This window comes from Neopelma chrysocephalum, unplaced genomic scaffold (genome assembly GCF_003984885.1).
Source record: "Neopelma chrysocephalum unplaced genomic scaffold, ASM398488v2 Primary Assembly neopelma1_67, whole genome shotgun sequence".
Lineage (NCBI taxonomy): Eukaryota > Metazoa > Chordata > Aves > Passeriformes > Pipridae > Neopelma > Neopelma chrysocephalum.
This window is the reverse complement of record NW_020897726.1, coordinates 10,923,886-10,942,982: the sequence shown is the minus strand read 5'-3', so window position 1 is coordinate 10,942,982 and position 19,097 is coordinate 10,923,886. Positions and strand designations below refer to the sequence as shown.

Genomic DNA, 19,097 nt, shown 5'->3' with positions numbered 1-19,097 from the left:
TCAGGGACTGGTGGTTCTTAGCCTTGGTTTCAGTTTCAAAATACTTTTGGTAAGAAAAAAATGCCACATCTGATGAGTGTCTTTGTGCTATAAAAATGTTCCAGAAAAAAAGGGGGGAGAAACAAAACAAATGGTTTGAAATAATAGTTCATTTTTTAAAGTAATTTTTAACAAACTTGTTACCCAACTGATATTTCAGTTTCTCTTGATGACATGTTTGAAAAGATGTTCTTTCTATAAAAATTATGTACATTTATGTTTGATGTCATTCTTGATGTTATTTCTCTAAAGGGGATGCCTGAAAGCTGTCTTGTAACATTTGCTGACATTCACAAATATGTTGTTTGTCAGCTGTTCTTGCCTTTTGAAGGACATGAAGTTCATTTGTATCCTGATCTGTTCTGAAATTAGGTTCCTTAGCTGTCATCTGGTTGTTGGGAAAGTCTTGCTTCTCAGATTCGTGGTGCCATTGCTCTGACTACACTTGAAGGGAGACTGCAAAATCAGCTAGATAACCAATGGTAGTACCAGGTGTGAACTAAAGGTAAAGCAAATCCAGTTGTGTTTTCTGGAGGTAGATACTGTTTTGATCAATAATTGGGCAACTCATCAAGTTGCTTATCTCAGAGTATTTCTTTCTGAGACAAAGAAAATCTACTCATTAAAATCATTGGATGGTTTATTTGTCAGTGCAGCAGTTAAATTCCATTGTATAAAAGTAAAGATGTATGAAATAGAAGTTACAGCTGAAAATGCAAAATCATACTATAAAAATGTAATAGTCTGACATGATACTTAAAGGGAGATAATGCAATATATTCTGTATACTTAGGTTAAAGAATAAAAAAGTTCTTAAAGTATGCCCAAAAGCTGTTTTCTATGCAAAAGCTTAAGATGTCTCTGAGCTCCTAACATGCAGTGTTTTGCAGAAACAAGATGCTTTCTTCATATAGCCTAGGTCAGTGGTAGCCTGCATCTTCACTGATCCTAAGACGTGACAGATTTAATGTTTTCATGCTTCATTTCAGGTCATCTCAAGCTTTCCACTAAACCCCTGTCCTGCCTCAAGCTAGAGCAACAAATACAAATTACAGTCCTGCCTGACTGATAACAGAGGACACAACATTCAGACAGTAATTTTTGCAGAAAATGTGTTTTCTGTTTAAGTCAGAAAATATTCTTAGATGCCCAGTTCTGGTTAGACAATAGGATGTTAACTATAAGGAAGATGGAACAATAGCAAATACACTGCTTTTAATAATATAACTGAAATGGCCACAAAAGAATTAAAATAATGGGAAAACCTGGAAAAAAAAGAAGAAAATAGGCTGATGAGCATTTGCTGGATCTGCTAAAACAGTAGGAAAGTGTGTTTATGCTTATATATTGCCTGAAAACAGCATATATCAGGGATGTTTCAAGACACAGTAAACAAGGTAACTATCCTGAAATACAGATCCTCAAAGAATTCAGTGTTTAGAAATGGATTGTGTAAGGTCATTGCCAGCCTCTATTTTGGGTATAACCTTTACTATTAACAGCAGGGCTTTCATGGAACATGAACTATAAAGCATTTTTGATCTGCTTGCTCATCTCAGTAAAGCTCTTTAGCAACCTTTTCCCTGCTACAGATAAGATACTGTCCTTTTGTCATCATCCAGTGACCAAGCCTTCAGCAGTTTGCTACTGATCTCACACTGTGAAATGCCACAATGCCGAATGGTGAGCGTGTGTGGCTACAAAGCCAGATCGCTTGGGAAAAGCCTCAGAGTTAGTTTTTTTAACACAGAATTGCAGCTAGAGTGAACAAGACACATTGGTTTTGCTCAAGTTTATATTTTCTAAGCTGCATCATGCAAAAGCAGAAACTGGAACATAGCGCTTTATTTATATTGGGGTTTTCATTTATTTGATTAAGTGGTCAAAGAGGGATGTAGGAGCAAGCAGAAATTGCTGTATCTTTACAGCAGGAGAGAGAGAAATGAAAAGAGAAGGGGAGAAGGGAGTTGAATGTTATCCCTTCCTGCTTGACCCCTCCTTCTGCTGACCCTTGTATGTAGAGCATATATCCACACATCTGCCCTCTGGGGAGTGGTGGTGCCAATCCAGCCTCTCAAGACCAATGGAAACAAAGGAGACAAAGACAGCATCAGCAATTGCATCTCAGGATTTTACATGGGACTCAGAGTAAAAGTTTGGACAGGGAGAGCCAAGCCAATAGGCCTCATCTTGTTGCTTGGGTGTCTGTGGTTTAGTTTATAGTGAGACTTATGCACTGGTAGCCATGTCCAGTGGGAAACTAAATGTGTCCAACCCTGTTTTCTGGCCCTGAGGCCAACTGGAATTTAATGAGCTGCGCCCATGATATTGAACCCTGCAAAACAGGGTGGCAGCTGCCAAACTCCCAGTGGGGAACTGTCCCTTCTGGTGGTTCCCAGAATCTAGGGTTTGCTTGGTGGGGAGCTAGACTGCCCGGGGCAAGCCTGTGCTAGGACCTCCCGAACAGCGTAACAGCAGCAGCAGTTCAGTGTCAATGCCTGGGAATAGGCCATGGCACGTTTCATTCCACAGGCATAACTCGTGCCTGCCCCCCATGTCTCTCTTTCGAGCAAAGACATGAATCCTGCTAAGGCAGTAAGCAGCAATAAAAACTGTTTACAAGTTGCTTGGTTGTTGGGGTTTTTTTGTCTTTTTTAAATTTACCTTTTTTTTTCCCCTTTCCAAATTATAGATATGATTAATTTTGCAGGTTGTTAACCTAGAAGTAAGAAAACCCAGATAAGTGTTTGGGAGTGGGAGGCAATTAGTTATTCAGAAGAGTTTATCCTAGATCACAAGCAAGAACAGCAAGTGCTTAAAACTACTTCCTTGTTTTCTACAAAGGACTATTTTAATGTTTCTAATTGCACCAAGCCCCAAAAGTTATCATCCCCTCTATATGTGCTTTCACCTTACTCCCTGTTTTGTTTTTTTTTTTAATAGCAAGAAAGCCCCATTAAAGTATGGTTAATATGAGTTCTGTTCTTAATCTAATAGTCGGTGTTAGACTAAAGGTTTAAACAATGCCTGGTTTACTCTTCAGCAGAGGATTTCTCTCAGTGCTATTAGGGAAGAAAATGGCTTTGAAACTGCTGAAGTAAGCAGTGAGTCCCTCCTGCTTCTCTGTTTGTCCTGCGCTTCTCTCAATAGGCTTGTATTGCTTGTATCTCCTGCAAGGAATATACACAGTTAGATCCTAAAAGACATTTAAATGAAAGTCCACATTTAGCATGTGACCAGTGCATAAGAGCATTAATCGTTTATTCATCATACATTCTCTCTCCTCCTTCCCTGTCCAATCCCATCTAATGGCTGGTCAGTAGTGGTGACTAGGGCCTGGTTAAAGAGAAGGTTCCCTTGCTTGGTGGAGAGCTGTTGCTCTGTGGAGGTGTGTGTTTCTCACCACTGACTGTGAAGGGTGAGCACACACCTGGCTCAGGAGTCTTAGTGCAGTCTTAAAGTCTCATGAGAAACAACTAAGATAATATTGTAGTAACATGTGCTTCTGTGAACTACTGTCTTGCATCCCCAGCACCTTTTTCCCAAAGAGTTTATTTGTCAATTATTTAATGAAGAATTTTGGTGATTAATTCTCAATCTGTCAGTCACTTGCAAACACTTCTTGTAAGAGTTTTAGAGCTAAATTAAATTTCTATTTGTTCAGTTTCTCTGCATATATAAATCACATCATGCAGTTTGAGTTTGCTTTCTGCTTACATGCGGTTCCCAGGCCTGCTAGTATTAGTAGCTTATGGGCACAGAACATAATTTTCTATGAAAACCCTTAACATCTGCATATTTTCCAATGGTTTTGTAGTCTAAGCCAATAATCTCATTTTCTTGAATATTTGCCAAAATGTTTGTGAATTGCAATAAAGAAACAAAAATGTAGCTACAACTAATTTAAGTTGCTTGGTTTGTTGATTTAAACTTAATATTTTGACAGTTCCTTGAACTGTTTTTAATCACAGAAATTAGCAACTTACTTGTAAAGGACAAATGCCCCAATGGTGGCAAAAACTGCCAGCAAGCCAAGGAAGATAAAGACGCCTTCTGTTGTTCTGTATGATGATCCTAGAGTTCAGAAAACAGAATGATGAAAAGTTAGCCTGTTTTACAGTGGGATAGACTTTCTAAAGAAAATCCCATTTTTACTTCATTGCTGTATGGACTGAAGTAGCTCTAATACATTAAGCATTGGAGATCAGTGACTGGCAGGAGGTGGTGCTTTTTCACCCCAGGAGATGAAGCTAATCTGCTTTGATTATAGCGGAAGCCCTAAAGTACAACTCAGCTTTGCCCTCTGGAGGAGACCTAGGCAGACCAGCCTTGTCGGGCTGAAGGCCTCTGTGAATACAGTTTTGGAAAATCCTTCTGCATGCTTATTTTCATCTTTAGGAGCCAGAATGCACTTACAGTGTGGCATTGGGCCTTAGTCATAATGAACTGATTGGAGTACAGATAAATTTATACCTAGATTCAGTAAAATCGACCAAAAATACTGTGAAAAAATACCACAAAAGGTCAGTTTCTTGGCTGATAGTAATTAAAGAGTTCAGAAGAGTCACTAGGACATTGTAATGGGAAGTCAGGAGGGCAGTGGAGTAGAAGCAGAGAGACGGCATGATCATTTAGACTTCTGACTGAGGCTGAGTTTAGTACCTGGTTCTGTCAAAGACTGTTTGGATAGCTGTGAGCAAGGTACAGTGATACTCCTTCAGACAAAGGTAAACCTCCTGTTCTGAAGTAGTTACCCTGGGCAGACTCTGTAGTCAATGGATGTCACACAGATCATTCCAGAACCTGCTTCGTCTTATCCTCATGTAGAAATAGAAACCTGGTCAAGGTTAATGGGATACAAAGAGGGCCTAGGGCAGCCAACTCTCCTGCAGACTTTGATTCTGTATCAAGTGAGCTGAATTCCTCTCTGTTTCTGCTATTTCTCCATATGTGGGTATGTCCCCCACCTGCTTTTCTACCCAACAGAGTTTTCTGCAGAAAAATACATTATGGCTTAAGAACTGTTCATACTCTGTAGTACTGAAAAGTGTGCATAATTACCTTACTCATTGGATCGTAAATGTAAATCAACCGAGGTCTAACACCTAAAATTCCCATAGGGAAAGAATTGTCTCTTTATCTTTGCATCAACTCTCACACAAGCAGGCGCAGTCTCAGCTGAGACTGCCAGGCATAAAAAAACCCCCATATATATTCCTGTGCTCTTTCCCCTGCAGTGAAAGGACCACAGGGAGAAGCTATTCAGAGACAACCCACATCTGCTTTGTGTGGACTCACCTCCATTTACAGAAATCAGTGCGCTGGCAAGGGCTTGACTTGAGTCATCACCCAAGGTGATGTTTATACAGTATGTTCCAGGTTCCTCAAAAGATCTCCTGATGGTGAGTAAACATTCATCGCTGATGGTGACGGGGTCACATACCACACTCTTGGACACCTGGCAAGTGGGGTCAGAAACTACTGTGCAGACATCTGTGGGCAGACTGGGATGGGAAGAGAGAACACATTGCATCTGTGGAGTCGCGTTAGCCCAGTTCACAGACACATTGCACTGGTACACCAGTTTTATGCTGGTGCCTGTTGACATAAGTGGCAGTATTGTGATTTAAGAGTGTTTTATTAATACTATATATACCTTTTACATACCTATACATTTATATATGTACATGTGGATTTTATATAGAATGCATATATACAATCTATATAGTTGTCTGCTTGTTCTGCTTATCATTTAACATTTTATGGTGATCACAAAATTACCTGTATCAAATCAACTTATAAAGTCCATTACCTTCAATACACATAATTAAGAAAGGAATGCAAATTCTTGTAAGTAGTATCATGTGTCAAAAAAGAAAACACTAGCTTAAGAGAGTATAATTGTTTTCCAGTTGTATTACCAAGGTGATTCTTGTACTTAGTCCTCTCAACTCTAATGTAATAGGAGCTAGGACTATTAGTGCAATGTTTTCCTATCCAAGAAATTGCTTGGACATGCCCATTTACTCTAAGTGTCAAAAAATCATGTCCAAAAAGGAAAGATTTCTTTACAATTTCAGTAAACTGATTCCCATTTTACATAGGTGCTGAAATCTTTTCTTGCCAGGAAAATACAGAATTGTTTCTTCCCACAATTCCAGTTCTGTTATTTTTGACATATCTAAGACTTGACATTTGCTCTGAATCCTAAGTGCCTGGCAGTAACCTCTGTTGCTATAGTTTACAAATGAGACTTGCATTATCTTTAGTTCCGGTCAAGAAATAGAAACACTGCAGTTCCCAAATTTTGTTCATACAGCTGCATCTAAGTGCAGACAGTATTCCAGCACCTAGTTATTTTTAAAGAGAGAACATTGACCACTTCATTCACACACTTACCTCCCTTGGCAGGTAACAACAAAGTCAACCAGTGAGTTTTCAGCTTGACTTTCTGTCATCTGGATGCTCGTCATCTGAATAATATTTACCTCAAGGATTCCCTCTGGAAGAGGAAACACATGTCAATGGTAGGACACATGACAAGCTCTGAAGTCTGTGTGTACTGAACCTCAAGTGTTTGGCTGACGCTCAGTTCAGATCTTGTTTTCCATAACCTCCCCTCCCTCTTAGCACTCCTCTTGAGTGGTTTGAAAGTTGAGAAATTTTTCCAGTGCTTTCCCTGTGAGGCTGCTCCTTTCTGCTCTGCTTCTTTTCCCCATTTTTATTATTTACTTACTTTACTAAATCACTTTCCACTACATGTGACTTCTCTGCATTCAAAGGTCAGTTCAACCTTATTTAAACCCCCTCCCCAGCCCATATGCTCCTTATGTGGCAGGTTCAGAAGCTGATGATATAAAGAGAAGTGATACTGTGCACATCCCTACCAGCCATTTTCCATCCCAAGTGCCTGGAAATACCACATGTAGCATGGGGTCAGCCATCAGCAGAATGGCTGGGCTCCAGAACAAAGCCCAGCCTCCTGTGTCTGAAACCAAGGGACCATAACCTCTGCCACTAGGTCCTGGCAGAGTGCATGAAGAAACCAAAGTCAGTCAGTTAGATTTCTCTACATTAATCTTTAAAACTCTCAACTATGTCTGTAAGAAGGATCTTATTGTGGGTCTCATGTATTTGACAAAATATCGTCTAAATAAATACTATTGCTACCATACTTTTTTGTACATTGTTAGCGCCATTCCTTTGTTCAGGTGTTGACCATGTCCTTACCTACGACAGAGATACCACTTCTATAGTATCCATTTCTGTAAATATGGCAACCTCCATCAGGATTATCCTCCATTGACTCAACAATGGCAGAAGAGTCTAAATTAGAAGATGCTCCGGTCGTTACTGTTTGAGGAAAAAGGATTAGATAGACAACTTCAGAACAAGCTCTACTTAGGGGTATTCTGAACATGGCCATATGATCCAACTGCCTTCATTCCATAGGTCATTAGTGACTTTGGCTTGCAGCTGAGCAGTCATGTTTGTATCTGTATGGGATCATGGCAATAATCCCTAAAGAAAACACATGTGCCCAGCTGTCGAACCCTGGAGTGGCCTGGGTAGCCTCACTCTAAAAGCCACCTTGCTAGTCACCCATCTCTGTGAAATAAAAGGGAGACTACAAGGTGTAATATAATTAAACACTTATTTAAAATCCCCAAATCAACTATATAAGAAATCCAAAGGCCAATAAAAGGTTTAAAATGCTTCCTTTAAAAGCTGGTATTTTCCAACTGCTCTACATTACAGCTAGTGGAAAAATGAAGAGGGGAAGTGGTGAAAATTACATCTTTCATTTTTGATTCTCACTCAACATTTTGGTAAAAACATATTAAAAATATGAAATTTGAAAAATATAGCCACATTTACAATCTCATAGTAGTAGTATTATAGCTGAAACTGCAGGCCTTCTGCAAACCTTAAAACCCTCCGAGATCATAAACCAATGCTGAACATGATGAAAGTTGTTCTGAAATATGATAGTCAATAAATTTAAAGTGGAAAAGCTCTTTTGGGTTAAAGCCATGTGGAAATCCCGTATTTTTGAATATGACTAAGTTGTTCTAGTTCAATCCAATCTCATTTAATTTTGGGTAGAATTTAATGCAGAAAGGAACTTGCAAGGGTGTTCTGAAATACCTCTTTCTCACTTAAAATTTACATCTTCCTTCAGAAGATGACTCTGAGTATGCAAGGCTAAAATCTCCTGACCTGGTGTGGTAGGGGTTATACAATCAAATTTATATGTACTGTATGTCCACCTGGAGACACCTGTATGCTGTCACTGTGGTGGTAGAACTGGATGCGTAATGTGTTAAATGTGTAACTAATCCCTACCATAGAGTCATAGAAGAGTTTATGCTATTGATTCTGTCTCTAAACCAAGTTATGGATGGTTTGCAGAGCCTTGCAGCTCTTTCATGATGACAGTAAACCTTCGAAAGATATGAACTTAAAATATCAGAAGTTAGAGTTTTAGCATAGCTCCAAATGCCACTGTTGTTTGATAAATTCTTACCTGCTGGGGTGGGTGGTGGTGCTGTGGGTGTTACTGGCCTGCAGGGCACAGGAATAATGGCTTGGACAGTTAAATTCAGAGTGAAGTTTCCTTGCAGAGTGTAAGTGTGAGATGTAGTAGAACTGCTGGCTACAAATAAGCCACTTCCATCTCCGAAGTTCCACTTGTAGGAGATGGCAGAGTTGTTAAGATAGTAGCTGGGATCATGGATATTCACATCAAATGTAATTGGTGAGTCTTTGATAAAAATGGAGTCTGAGATGTTGCGATCATGTTTTTGGAACATACTCACAAATATTGGAATTTTGTCTGGAGGGGAAAAAAAAGGGAGTAAATAAATAAAACATAGATGCTTGGCTGCAAACAACAAACGCTCCAAAGTCCCTCAACAACAACAATCAGAATATGAGACATTAGTATCTTTAACACGGGCTTCTACTTTAATTCGATTTATAATCTGATGACTGAATGTCAGTAGGAAACAGTTACCCAGAAAAATATGGAAACAAATGAGGAATTAGAGACATCTGTGGAAAATTGCATTTCCTCTAATAAATAATTTTTCATTACAAAGTAGAGGTGTCACTACTGAGCTAGACATAAAAGTAACTTGCTCTATTCAAGGCAATTTACCAGAGACTCCATTTTCATATTAAAAATCTTTTTTGGGCCAATGTCCTCTTTTCACGTCAGATGATGCTTGTGCTGAATTCTTTTAGCATCTAAACAACAAATACCCCCAGTATTTTATTACAGTTTATTCCAGCACACTCACCTGTTACAGAGTAAATGGCTTTTGCTCTCGCAATTGGAACGTATCCTGAGTGCCCTCTCCTGTAAATGGACACTGCCATCGCATGTTTGCCAAGAGTGATATTTGCTGTGTTGACCGAAAACTTTGCTGAAGATCGTCCTGTTGTTTGGTAATACTGACCTGAAAGAGAATATGAACCTTATGTTTTCCCCTTCAGCCTAGACACAAGTTGTTTTATGAGAGGCAATATCTCTGAGAATCTTGGATTGTCTAAATCAAAACAAATAGTTTAGCACTCTCTTCCAGTAATCTGAGAGGTGTTTTTGGAGGACTGAATACTTTTACAATGTGTTTACTCCCATTATATCTGTGTTTTTTCAAAGTTGTCAGAAGGAGGTCCCAAATTCACTAATCCAAGAAAAATTTGGCAAAGCATCTACATCTTTCCAAAGCAATTGTTACAGTAAGTCATTCAGATTATGTGGTGGATGGTGTCAGGCATTTTAAGAGATCTTTTGTTTGCTTTCAGTGTAGCCAGAAGATATAATACCATTTTTTCACACCCTAGAACCATTTGTGTATATTTGTTTATTTGTTTATTTGTCTTTTTAACAGACCTGATTCAAGAAGATAAATACTATCACCTCTACATAAAATTTGGAACATTATTATTACTCATGCTCTGACAATACTGACAATGATATTGATTTACCCAAGCAAACTTAGGATACTAAGATTTAGTACATAGCCAATGGCAGGAATAGCCCAACCATTACATACTCAGGAGCAGGAAACACTGAAAATCAGCATCTGTGACCAGACCAGTATCACACAGTCAGTGACAGTTCTCACCTCCCCAGAGGCAAGAAGTGCTGCACCGTTAAACTGATGATATACAGCACTATGTTCTCTTAAATTTAAGAGTCTGAAGTGTCAGTGAACAGTCAAAAAATCATCTGACTGAATTGCTCAGACCCTCCATTTTCCTAGAAAAGTATTTTGAGTACTACTGAAAGGAAATTAATATTCTTCAGTGGTAGTACTGTGAATGTAGATTTAAAGAGAATCTTCTGGTAATCCATACTTTTCAGACCAAAGATCTGATGGCCTCTCTGGAAAGTGGCAAATGAATTCAGTATCTCCACTCAAGAGGGTGGAATCCTTTTTAAAGGACTTTTATTGAAACATACTTGATGAACGAGTTAGTATACAAACTGAATATAAGCTTTGCAGCATCACTCAAACCAAGGCACATGTTGTGGTACTAACCAAATGTGTGAAACACGTAGACAAAGTTCCTTCTCCTCCAGCCAGGGTGATGAGGGAAAGGTCTCCCATCTGGGAATACATTATGACTGTAATTGCTTGTGCAGTTTTCCCAGACACAGTTGTCGATCCATTCAGTCCAGTTGTAGACATAGACTTGCTGATCCTCAGAAGCTGGAGGATCTAAGGGTAGGAATAAGATGAGTTCTGGTCAACTGAGAAATGTGCAGAAAGTCAGGTGACAGGAGGCAGGCACCCCCGGTTGTAGGAGTTATTGCACCTAAACAACAAGGTAGAGTATTTTTAGACTGACATTTTTTTTCTGAGACTATGCTTTGTTTTGGTTTTAATATAAACACTGAATTGTTTCATCTTGGTGTTGTTTTATCTAGAAGTTTAAAAAAATTTGATTGCCTCATGGACCAGACACAATTTAAATTGCTTGCTCAAAATCTTGCTGTCAAGTACGCAGGGGGCTACTGTTTCACTGAAGTTAATGGGGCTACCTGAATATTTGGCAAGCAGAATCTAAAATTTTAAGTAGAAATATTGGCCATGGAAGCACTGTGAGGAAATGACTGTTTTGTCAGAAAAGTTTTCTATGACATCATTTAATAACTTAAACATGAATTTCAGTTCTTTTCTGAATAATAGACAGAGAGTTTCCTCCCCCAAACAGCAAAGTAGATATCAAGTAGAGAATGGATATCAACTGTTAACAAAACAATAGACAGTTAAGAACTAGAACTTAGGCTGATAAAAAAATTGCTGATATTCCTTGAAATGAAAATTACTTTGATCATTAAAAATTTGTTGAACTTTTATGGATTCAGAGCATGAAAGGTACAACAGTGTGTTTAATTCTGAATCCAGCAGCTTCAAACACTGAAATTATGATAGTTTTTTTTGCTCCATGTAACAGTAAATAAGATGAAAGAAGGTCGTTCTTTGAGGAAAATATTGCTTGACTTTTGAATTTTTTTGTTTGTTTTTTAATTCTTAAAATGTGGGAGTATGAGATTTACTCTTTCTTGAGGGTTTTTCAGGATGCAGATATGGTTATTGAATTCTACAATTCCTAACTGAAAAAAAATCCCAGTTTTATAAATTTACAGCTTTGTAAGTTTGGAAGAGAACATTGTGACTGTGCAATGTTGTGCCTGAGCTGAAAAGCAGTAATAGTTCTGTTAGGAAGCCAAATTAATGTGTTTTGGGAAGGTAATTTTATAGTGATGGTCAATCTTAAATTACCTGGTCATTATATATAGTGGGGCAGAACATGAAAAATACCACAGTGATCTTCTTAGGAAAGAAATGTGTGGCACAGGCTAGGTAGGCACAAGTATTGTTATGAGTTAAAAGCAACTTGGCTGTTGTTCATGGGGTGCACCTGTGATGCTTTCAAAGCTTCATGATATGTTCACACCGGCACCAGGCAAATACATGTATAGTGCAGGGAAATTGCCATTACCTACCCTGGGTACAGTTTCTCTTGTATACTATGTTGCCATCAATATCTTCCTTCTGGCACTTAGGAAACTGGAGAGTGACAACAAAGGTCACATTGGATCCTACCAGTGCTGGGCTATCAGTATCCAATTTGGCTGTCACCCTTCCACCTGTAGAAAAGAAAATGGGTCTTCACTGCAGTAAAGGATGCATCAGAGCAGAAGCTACCATCTACTGTGCACTATTTACATGAGAAATACTTTATTGATTACTCTGCTTCTAAGGGGTTTCATGCTTCTGAGTCACTTGCACTTTTATGAAAATCCCAATTAAAACAATCAGAGGGACTCATCATATCCCCCTACATCACTTATTGATCTGCCATAAATTTCCTTCATAGAGCTAAGAATAGTTTTCTGCACGTGGGGGTCAATATATTCCAAAGGAGAAAATTTTTGTTTCTCCCCAGGGATGCAGCTCAGGCCAGGTGATAATAAACAGGATCTTTGCCAAAGCTGTCAAACTGAAGCCCATGTGCCCTACTGAGGTAGCAGTTGAAGCTAGTTGTCCTCTAGGGCATGTTTCAAATAATGGACTGTCCTAGAGCCCTTCTTAATAAGTATTAATGTCTGAGACTAGTAGTCACAGGAAAGCATTTTATGTAATAGCTCACTGTTCTGCTTCCTCAGACAACCTACTGGGAATGGTATCAAAGCCAATTGTCTCTAATTTGCTGTTCTCTGCAGCAGTGGATACTGCCCCTATGAAAATGTACTAAAGCACCTGCACCCTGCAATGAGGTGGATTTCCTGGCCAATTTTTTAAGTATCTTTGAAATGCATATGTGCCATCACCTTTCCAGCAGTCCTTCCATCTGGGATCTCCTTGTTCCCAGAAAGGATAAAGCTTTTCGTTCCATATATTTTGATCGCTAGACCAGCCTTGGAGCTTCTTGTAGGATGTGGCAGAAATACTTCCGTAGCTCAGAACATCTTGAAACCCTAGAGAGAAAACCAAACATGTAATGTAATGCCATTTTCCCTAACACTCTATAAAGATATTGCTTTTGTGCTGAACGGCCTTCTGATTACAATTATATTCTTGTACTGATAGAAAACTTTTCACCAGTAGAAAGTTAGGGAATTTTATCATCTCAGCTATAAACACATCAACTATAATCAACATAAAGACAATTCCACCACTGTCAGACTGACATTTTTTCCTACTTGCAGTATTACAAACTTTCCAGAGAAAGAATAAAAAGGTTTGCAAGATTTTGACCATATCAGAGCAATTGTTTATATGAATTGACACAACCCTGCAACAATCAGGCTGGCTATATAGAGATTGCTTGATTTCTGACAACTTGCTTGGTAATAAATGTATAAGTAAAAGGCTAACGGGATAAATTCACTCTGTGTCTGGGTTGTGCTCTAGTGTAAGTTATGCCAGGAATTAATTTTGGCTCAGTGAAGCTCCTCTGGTGAGTTGGCTAGTGGTTTGGGTGGGAGGGGTGGAACCAATTATAACAGAAGCTGGTATTTCCAGAAAAGGAAATTTAGAGCTGAATAGTAAATTCAATGTGTTTGTAATATAACAGCAATAACATATTAGCTTCATGCCTATTACTTAAAAATGGCTCAGATATTAAATAACATCAATAACCTCTTTCTTCTCATATTACTACAAATGATGGGCTCAAACTTTTCCCATGCTTCTGGGATCCCTCTTTCTGTTGAAAAGAACACATAGTGAAAAGCAAAGTAAATATCCAAGTAACCTCTAGGAACATGTCAGCCACTGCAGGATGCCATAAAAATATGTTTGTATGTAGGTTCATGGGCAGAGTTCCATTAAAGCCTGGAGGCTTTAAAGAACTCTGTCATGTTAACCAGGTAAGGTGACTGCTGGGCGTGCCATTCTATCACAACATCAAGGAAGTTAGGATTTCTGCTTTCCATGGCTTTCTTGTAAAGCTAGCTGATGCAGAATGCTTCTGAGATTTAGATCCAGTGCAACAAAGTTCTCAATGACTTCAAGGGAAATGCAGAGACCTGTAAGAAGGGCAAGAATGGCCCTGCGTGCTGTAGCCTAACTGACTGTGTTGGAATTTCTCCAAGCTTTGGAAAAGGCCCAGAGCAGGTGTAGCCAGTTTAAGCACAGTCTTCAGAGGTGTGTGACTCCTAATTTTGCTGCAAGGGAGAACCAAAAAAACAGTGCTGAAGAAGAGGCAGGAGCTGCTTTCTCATGATGTTTTATTACCCAGTGAGATTTCTGCTGGGCGGGAAGGACATCCCTCGGCCGGTGCCATCTCAACTCTGAGCTGATGAGGACTCCCAAGTTTTGAGGACTGAAAGGTTTGAGGAAAAGAACTGATTTTGCACTTAGAAACATAACCTCCCACAGTCTTTTGCCCTACAGGAACTCCCTACAGTCTCACTTAAATCACTTGAATAAAATCTTTCCTGCAGATTTAATATATTTTGATGTGAGCAAAGCATAACATCATGACTGGTATTTACTTAATGACCTGTATCACATGATGTATTTTTTTCAGTCTTGGTCAGAAGAAGAGTTTGGTAATGTTGTCCTTCAGAAACTTTGCTCAGGAAAAAAACAGATTAGCAACTATAAAAGCACTTCAGAAAGGCTTGTCGAGTTCAATTGCATTTTAGGTAATTAAATTAATGTGTCATCTTATTTGAATTAAATGGCTACACATTTTTCGTAGTTTCTTTTTCCCAGTCTCTTTGAATTTATCTAAAAATTATTTAATGAGTAAAAATGTTTTGATTTTCTCAGATCAAAACTTTTCAATCATTGTTTTTTTCCCAAATGCTCAATTCATCAAGAAGATCTGGATCACTTTTAATTTTATAAATGCTTTTAATTTTGAATTTTCAGTAACAATCCTTGAATTCAGAATTCATTTTCTGGGCCAGCTTTGGTAATAACTGTGGTCATTGCTTCTAAATCATGAGCTCCTTAGGCATTTCTTTGCCTCCCTGATGTGCTTTGTTTAGTTCAAACGAATATAAAACATTTTACAAGTTCAGGACAAGACAAAGAGGAAAGTCTTCTGCACTGGTTTCTCTAACACATGGAACTGAAGATTTTCAGTTGCTGAATTTAAAGGCAAAAAAAACTTCAATGTATTTCTTCTTTAACAATGAAAACCACTCAAGAACAGATGTTGGTCATAACCAAAATTAGAGCAATTCAGTTTGAAATAGACAGAATAATGTTACACTCCAAGGAGCTGATTACTGTAATAATTTTGGTGAGGTGATCATAGGAGAAAAGATCTTATACTCCAGTTGACTTTCTTATTTCTTATTCTGGTTTTCATTTTGGTGAAAAATGTAGCAAAGATGAGAAGTTCAGTATTTCCTGTGATAGTGTATTAGCCATGAAAGAGAGAACAAAAGCCAGTGTTAGGACAGCAGCAGTAAAAAGATGACTCAGATATAGAGGATAAAAGTGTATTAGAAGTATAAAGGCTGATGCTTGGCATCAGACAGTAATGTAAACTTTCTAAAGTTATGTATAGAAACATAATAAAGCAAGACCAAAAAGAATTCTAGGAACAACTTGCAAAAACATAAAAACTAGGAATTTTCTCTTTTTTTTTTCAAATGTAAGAGAAGTTGGAAAGCTTGCTGGGAAATCTAGGGCCAAAAGATGATGCAGATACAAAAGAAGCATTCAGGGAAGATAAAAGGATGGTCAAACACATTGGTTTACATTTTCACAAAGGAAGAACAAAGGAGGTTTCTGTGCTGGAATTTTTCTTTACAATGATAGAGAACCTCCCTCAAAACGAAGTGTGGCACAAAAAACCCAATTACAGAAAAAAATCAACAAAATTACAAATTTGTCTAGATAGGGTGGCCCAAGTATGGAAGTTATTCAAGAGTGAAATAAATGAGCTATTAACCGTAGCATGTAACATCTTGCTTAACAGTGCTTCAGTGACTGAGAAAAAAAAATTGGCAAATGTGATGACAGTTTTTAAAAACACTTCCAGGGAAGATTTAGAGGAGTACAAAATGTTTGAGGCTCAAATTGGAGAGGCTGGTAGAAACAGCAGTGAAAAACAGAATTAGCAGACAGTGCATTAATATGATATGCCATAAAAGGAGTGCATTTCTCACAAACATATTCTGAGTTTTGCTGAGAGAAACAGAGAGCATGGGAACAAGGCTGACCTGCCTGCTACAGTCTGCTTGAGTTCCAGAGAGCATTTGATGAAGTCCCTTGCTGAAGGCACATAAAGCAATTAAGTTACTGTGGGATAAGAATAAAGGATTTCAGATGGATAAATGATGGGTTAGGATATATGAAACAAAAGTTATGAATAAGTGCCCAGTTTTCTAAGTTGTTAAAATAATTTAAGATATTCATAATCTGGAAAACAGGTAAACAGTAAAGTTCTTTAATCTTGAAGACAGTGCATTAAAGTAATAGAGGGGAGGAGTGTGTGAGACTCAATGACTCAAGAATCAAACTGTATGAAAGTCAGCATAGTTACTTTGAGAATGAGGGGCTCCAAACCAGATCTAAACTCAGGGATGAGATCTTGTAGCTTTACAGTTTTGAATGCAGTGCTCATTGGTAGTTGAAAAACTAGGAAAAGGCTAGATAGAGAACAAGTATGAGCATTACAGCATTGTATACTTCCATGTCTTGAGTACTGCAGGCTGCTCTGTTCTCTGTGGCTCAAGCAGAGTATAAGAGAACTGAAAAAAATACAGAGAAAGGTGGTGAGGATGCTACAAAGGGATAGAATTTTTTCCAACTGAGGAACAGCTAAATAGACTATGTCTTGAAGCCTGGAGAAGAGGTGACAGAGGAGAATATAAAAACAGAATCATGAACAGCACAGAGGAAGAAGCTAAGAGTAAAAAGTTAAGGAGAATCAAATGAAACCAGCAGGTTCTATGCGCATGAAAGATACTTCTTCAGGTAAGACACAGTTAAAGTGTGAAATTTCTTGCAGGCAGGATGTAGTGTGTCCCAAAAATTTACACGAGTTGCAATCAAAATGAAAGTGCATGAACGAATGGAAGAAAGTCTAGTAAAAACTGTTAAATACAATGATTCTGCATCTGACTGAGGCAGTTCTGCTCCTGTAAATCATCAGTAGCTGTCAAAGTGTCCTGACTTGCCCAGTTCTACATCCACTGCTATTTCCCATTGGAGGCAGGTACAAGGCTAGATGGATGCTCAGCTTTTAAGGTCTTCAATTTCCATACTGTAGATTCTGGAATTTGAGCTGAAAATCCCATTTCTACATTCCCGCCCTGAGCTCAGGGAGTCATCCTAATACTGGAGTCAAATTGAGAGCCCGGAAAGAAGCAGATCAGCCCAGTCCCTGCTTATGATGGCTTGCAAATCTAATTTCTTGACTGGACTACCTGAGGTTGGGGTTGGGATCCACAGGTCTGGGTGTCCCAGTGGGGAGCACTGTCTCTGTCCTGGCCTCTTCCAGCTACAGCTGAGCTGAGCAAACTGAGAAATCCGCCCTGCATCTGCCTTTTTATCTGTGCTTGAGCATGGGAAATATTGTTAGAAATTTGTTGACAAAAGCCGAGGCTTAGCTCCAGTCAGCTCTGTGTACCTGTAGAGCACAGGGAATAGATAACTGAACAGTTCTCAGCATATTTCTCCAGCTCAGGCACCATTTCTACCCAGAGCCAAGCAACACTGAGGTGGGGCTAGCTCTCACCTACTGGTGCCCAGGCACAGCTCCAGCAGCCACCACATGTGCAAGGAGCAGCTGTTGTTACTGCACTGGCTTCAGTGGTCGAGCCCACAGAGGCAGGGAGGGAAAGATGATGGGGTGAAGGAAGTACTCACGTGTGGCAGCAGCACACAGCACCGCTTCAGCCAGGAGCAGGAATCCGAGGTGGTGGCGAACACCGCTCATGGTAGAGGAGACCCTGGTTCAGCTCAGCACACGCAGAGGAGCAGTGTGGCCAATGCCTGCGTACGGTAACTCCTCTGGTCCCCACTGCAAAGTGAGAATGAAGTTACTCCACTGCTCTGCTCTCCGATTAAATGAAGGGCCCCAGGACTCATCATGTGATGGAATTAAGCAGAGATGCATGATTTTGTCTTCAGCTTCTTTCAGCTCATGTGCTTATGACTCACTCCCTTTGCTTTCAGCATTCCCTGGGAATTCTGAGAGACCTGTTTAGAGCCACACCATTTACCTCACAGGCATTTTTATACTAGTTTTGCACTATGATCAATTTTTGTACTTAATTTGTTTTTAAATTAAGAACATTTATTTCCAGAAATCCAAATTAATTCTTGCCCCAGCCTGATTTGCAAGTGTTACTGCAACAGCTCACTGCATTTGATGAACCCATCGCTTCTTAACCACATGGCTCTCCCCATATGCTGGGCAACAACTGTAAACTAAGCGGAGAACAGCCAATTCAAACACATGCCTTGACTTGGCTCCTGATCAGACTTGATTGTTAAGGAAAACATTATTTAAACATTTAGTGGGTACATGCATGTCCCATGCAACCAGGGTTAGAGGTGCAATCACACCACCCTGGTGTGGTGATGGCCAGTCAATATCTGGCTTGCAAGTTACCATGGCCCCACACAGGCAAGTACATGATTGTATAAACTTTGTGGAGTTTAGAGATAAAGAAAAAATAAATTTTGCTGCCCAACCTAGTAATGAGGTATAACCAATGGCTCAAGAGGAGCAGCATAATACATGCAGATTAGCAAACTCTGCACCAAATAGTTCAAGTTCAGGTTCAACAGGCTTCACCAGTTCAGGTGTTCTTCTGCAGACAGTGCAGCAGCTGAATTTTGTTGCAGCCCTGGCACCCTTGCGAAGTTTCTTGCTGCTATTTGCAGCAAAGAACAAGCTTTGCTGAAACGACATGGCATAGAAGCAAATACAGTCCTCAGGAGAGAATTCAGTAGTAGTTTCAGTGATCCCAAAGTATAGCACTCATAAGTGAGAGACTGGCTAGCCAGAAACCACCAAGCTGAGCAACACTAAACCGTTTTTATTTTGGGCAGGGAAGGTGGAAA

At 39.2% G+C, this 19,097-nt stretch overlaps 1 protein-coding gene across 1 annotated transcript; it reads right to left on the bottom strand.

Annotated features, from left to right (window-relative positions):
- Positions 1-2,696: 2,696 nt before the first annotated feature.
- Positions 2,697-18,752, bottom strand: GPNMB (glycoprotein nmb). The gene is made up of 12 exons (XM_027684735.1): positions 18,726-18,752; positions 17,895-18,048; positions 12,890-13,036; positions 12,062-12,205; positions 10,590-10,769; positions 9,342-9,500; positions 8,567-8,875; positions 7,270-7,392; positions 6,439-6,541; positions 5,338-5,543; positions 4,026-4,113; positions 2,697-3,209 (listed from the first exon to the last, which is right to left on the bottom strand). The coding sequence occupies exons 2-12, from the start codon at positions 17,962-17,964 to the stop codon at positions 3,056-3,058; spliced, it is 1,683 nt and encodes a 560-aa protein (XP_027540536.1). The 5' UTR covers positions 17,965-18,048; positions 18,726-18,752; the 3' UTR covers positions 2,697-3,055.
- Between the last annotated feature and the right edge of the window lie 345 nt (positions 18,753-19,097).

Coding starts and splice junctions, on each gene's coding strand:
- GPNMB (XM_027684735.1), bottom strand. CDS start 17,964: ATGAGCGGTGTTCGCCACCACCTCGGATTCCTGCTCCTGGCTGAAGCG. Junction 5,544..6,438: donor GTTGTTACCTGCCAAGGGAG/GTAAGTGTGTGA, acceptor TTCCCATCCCAG/TCTGCCCACAGATGTCTGCA. Junction 4,114..5,337: donor ACTGATTTCTGTAAATGGAG/GTGAGTCCACAC, acceptor TCTGAACTCTAG/GATCATCATACAGAACAACA.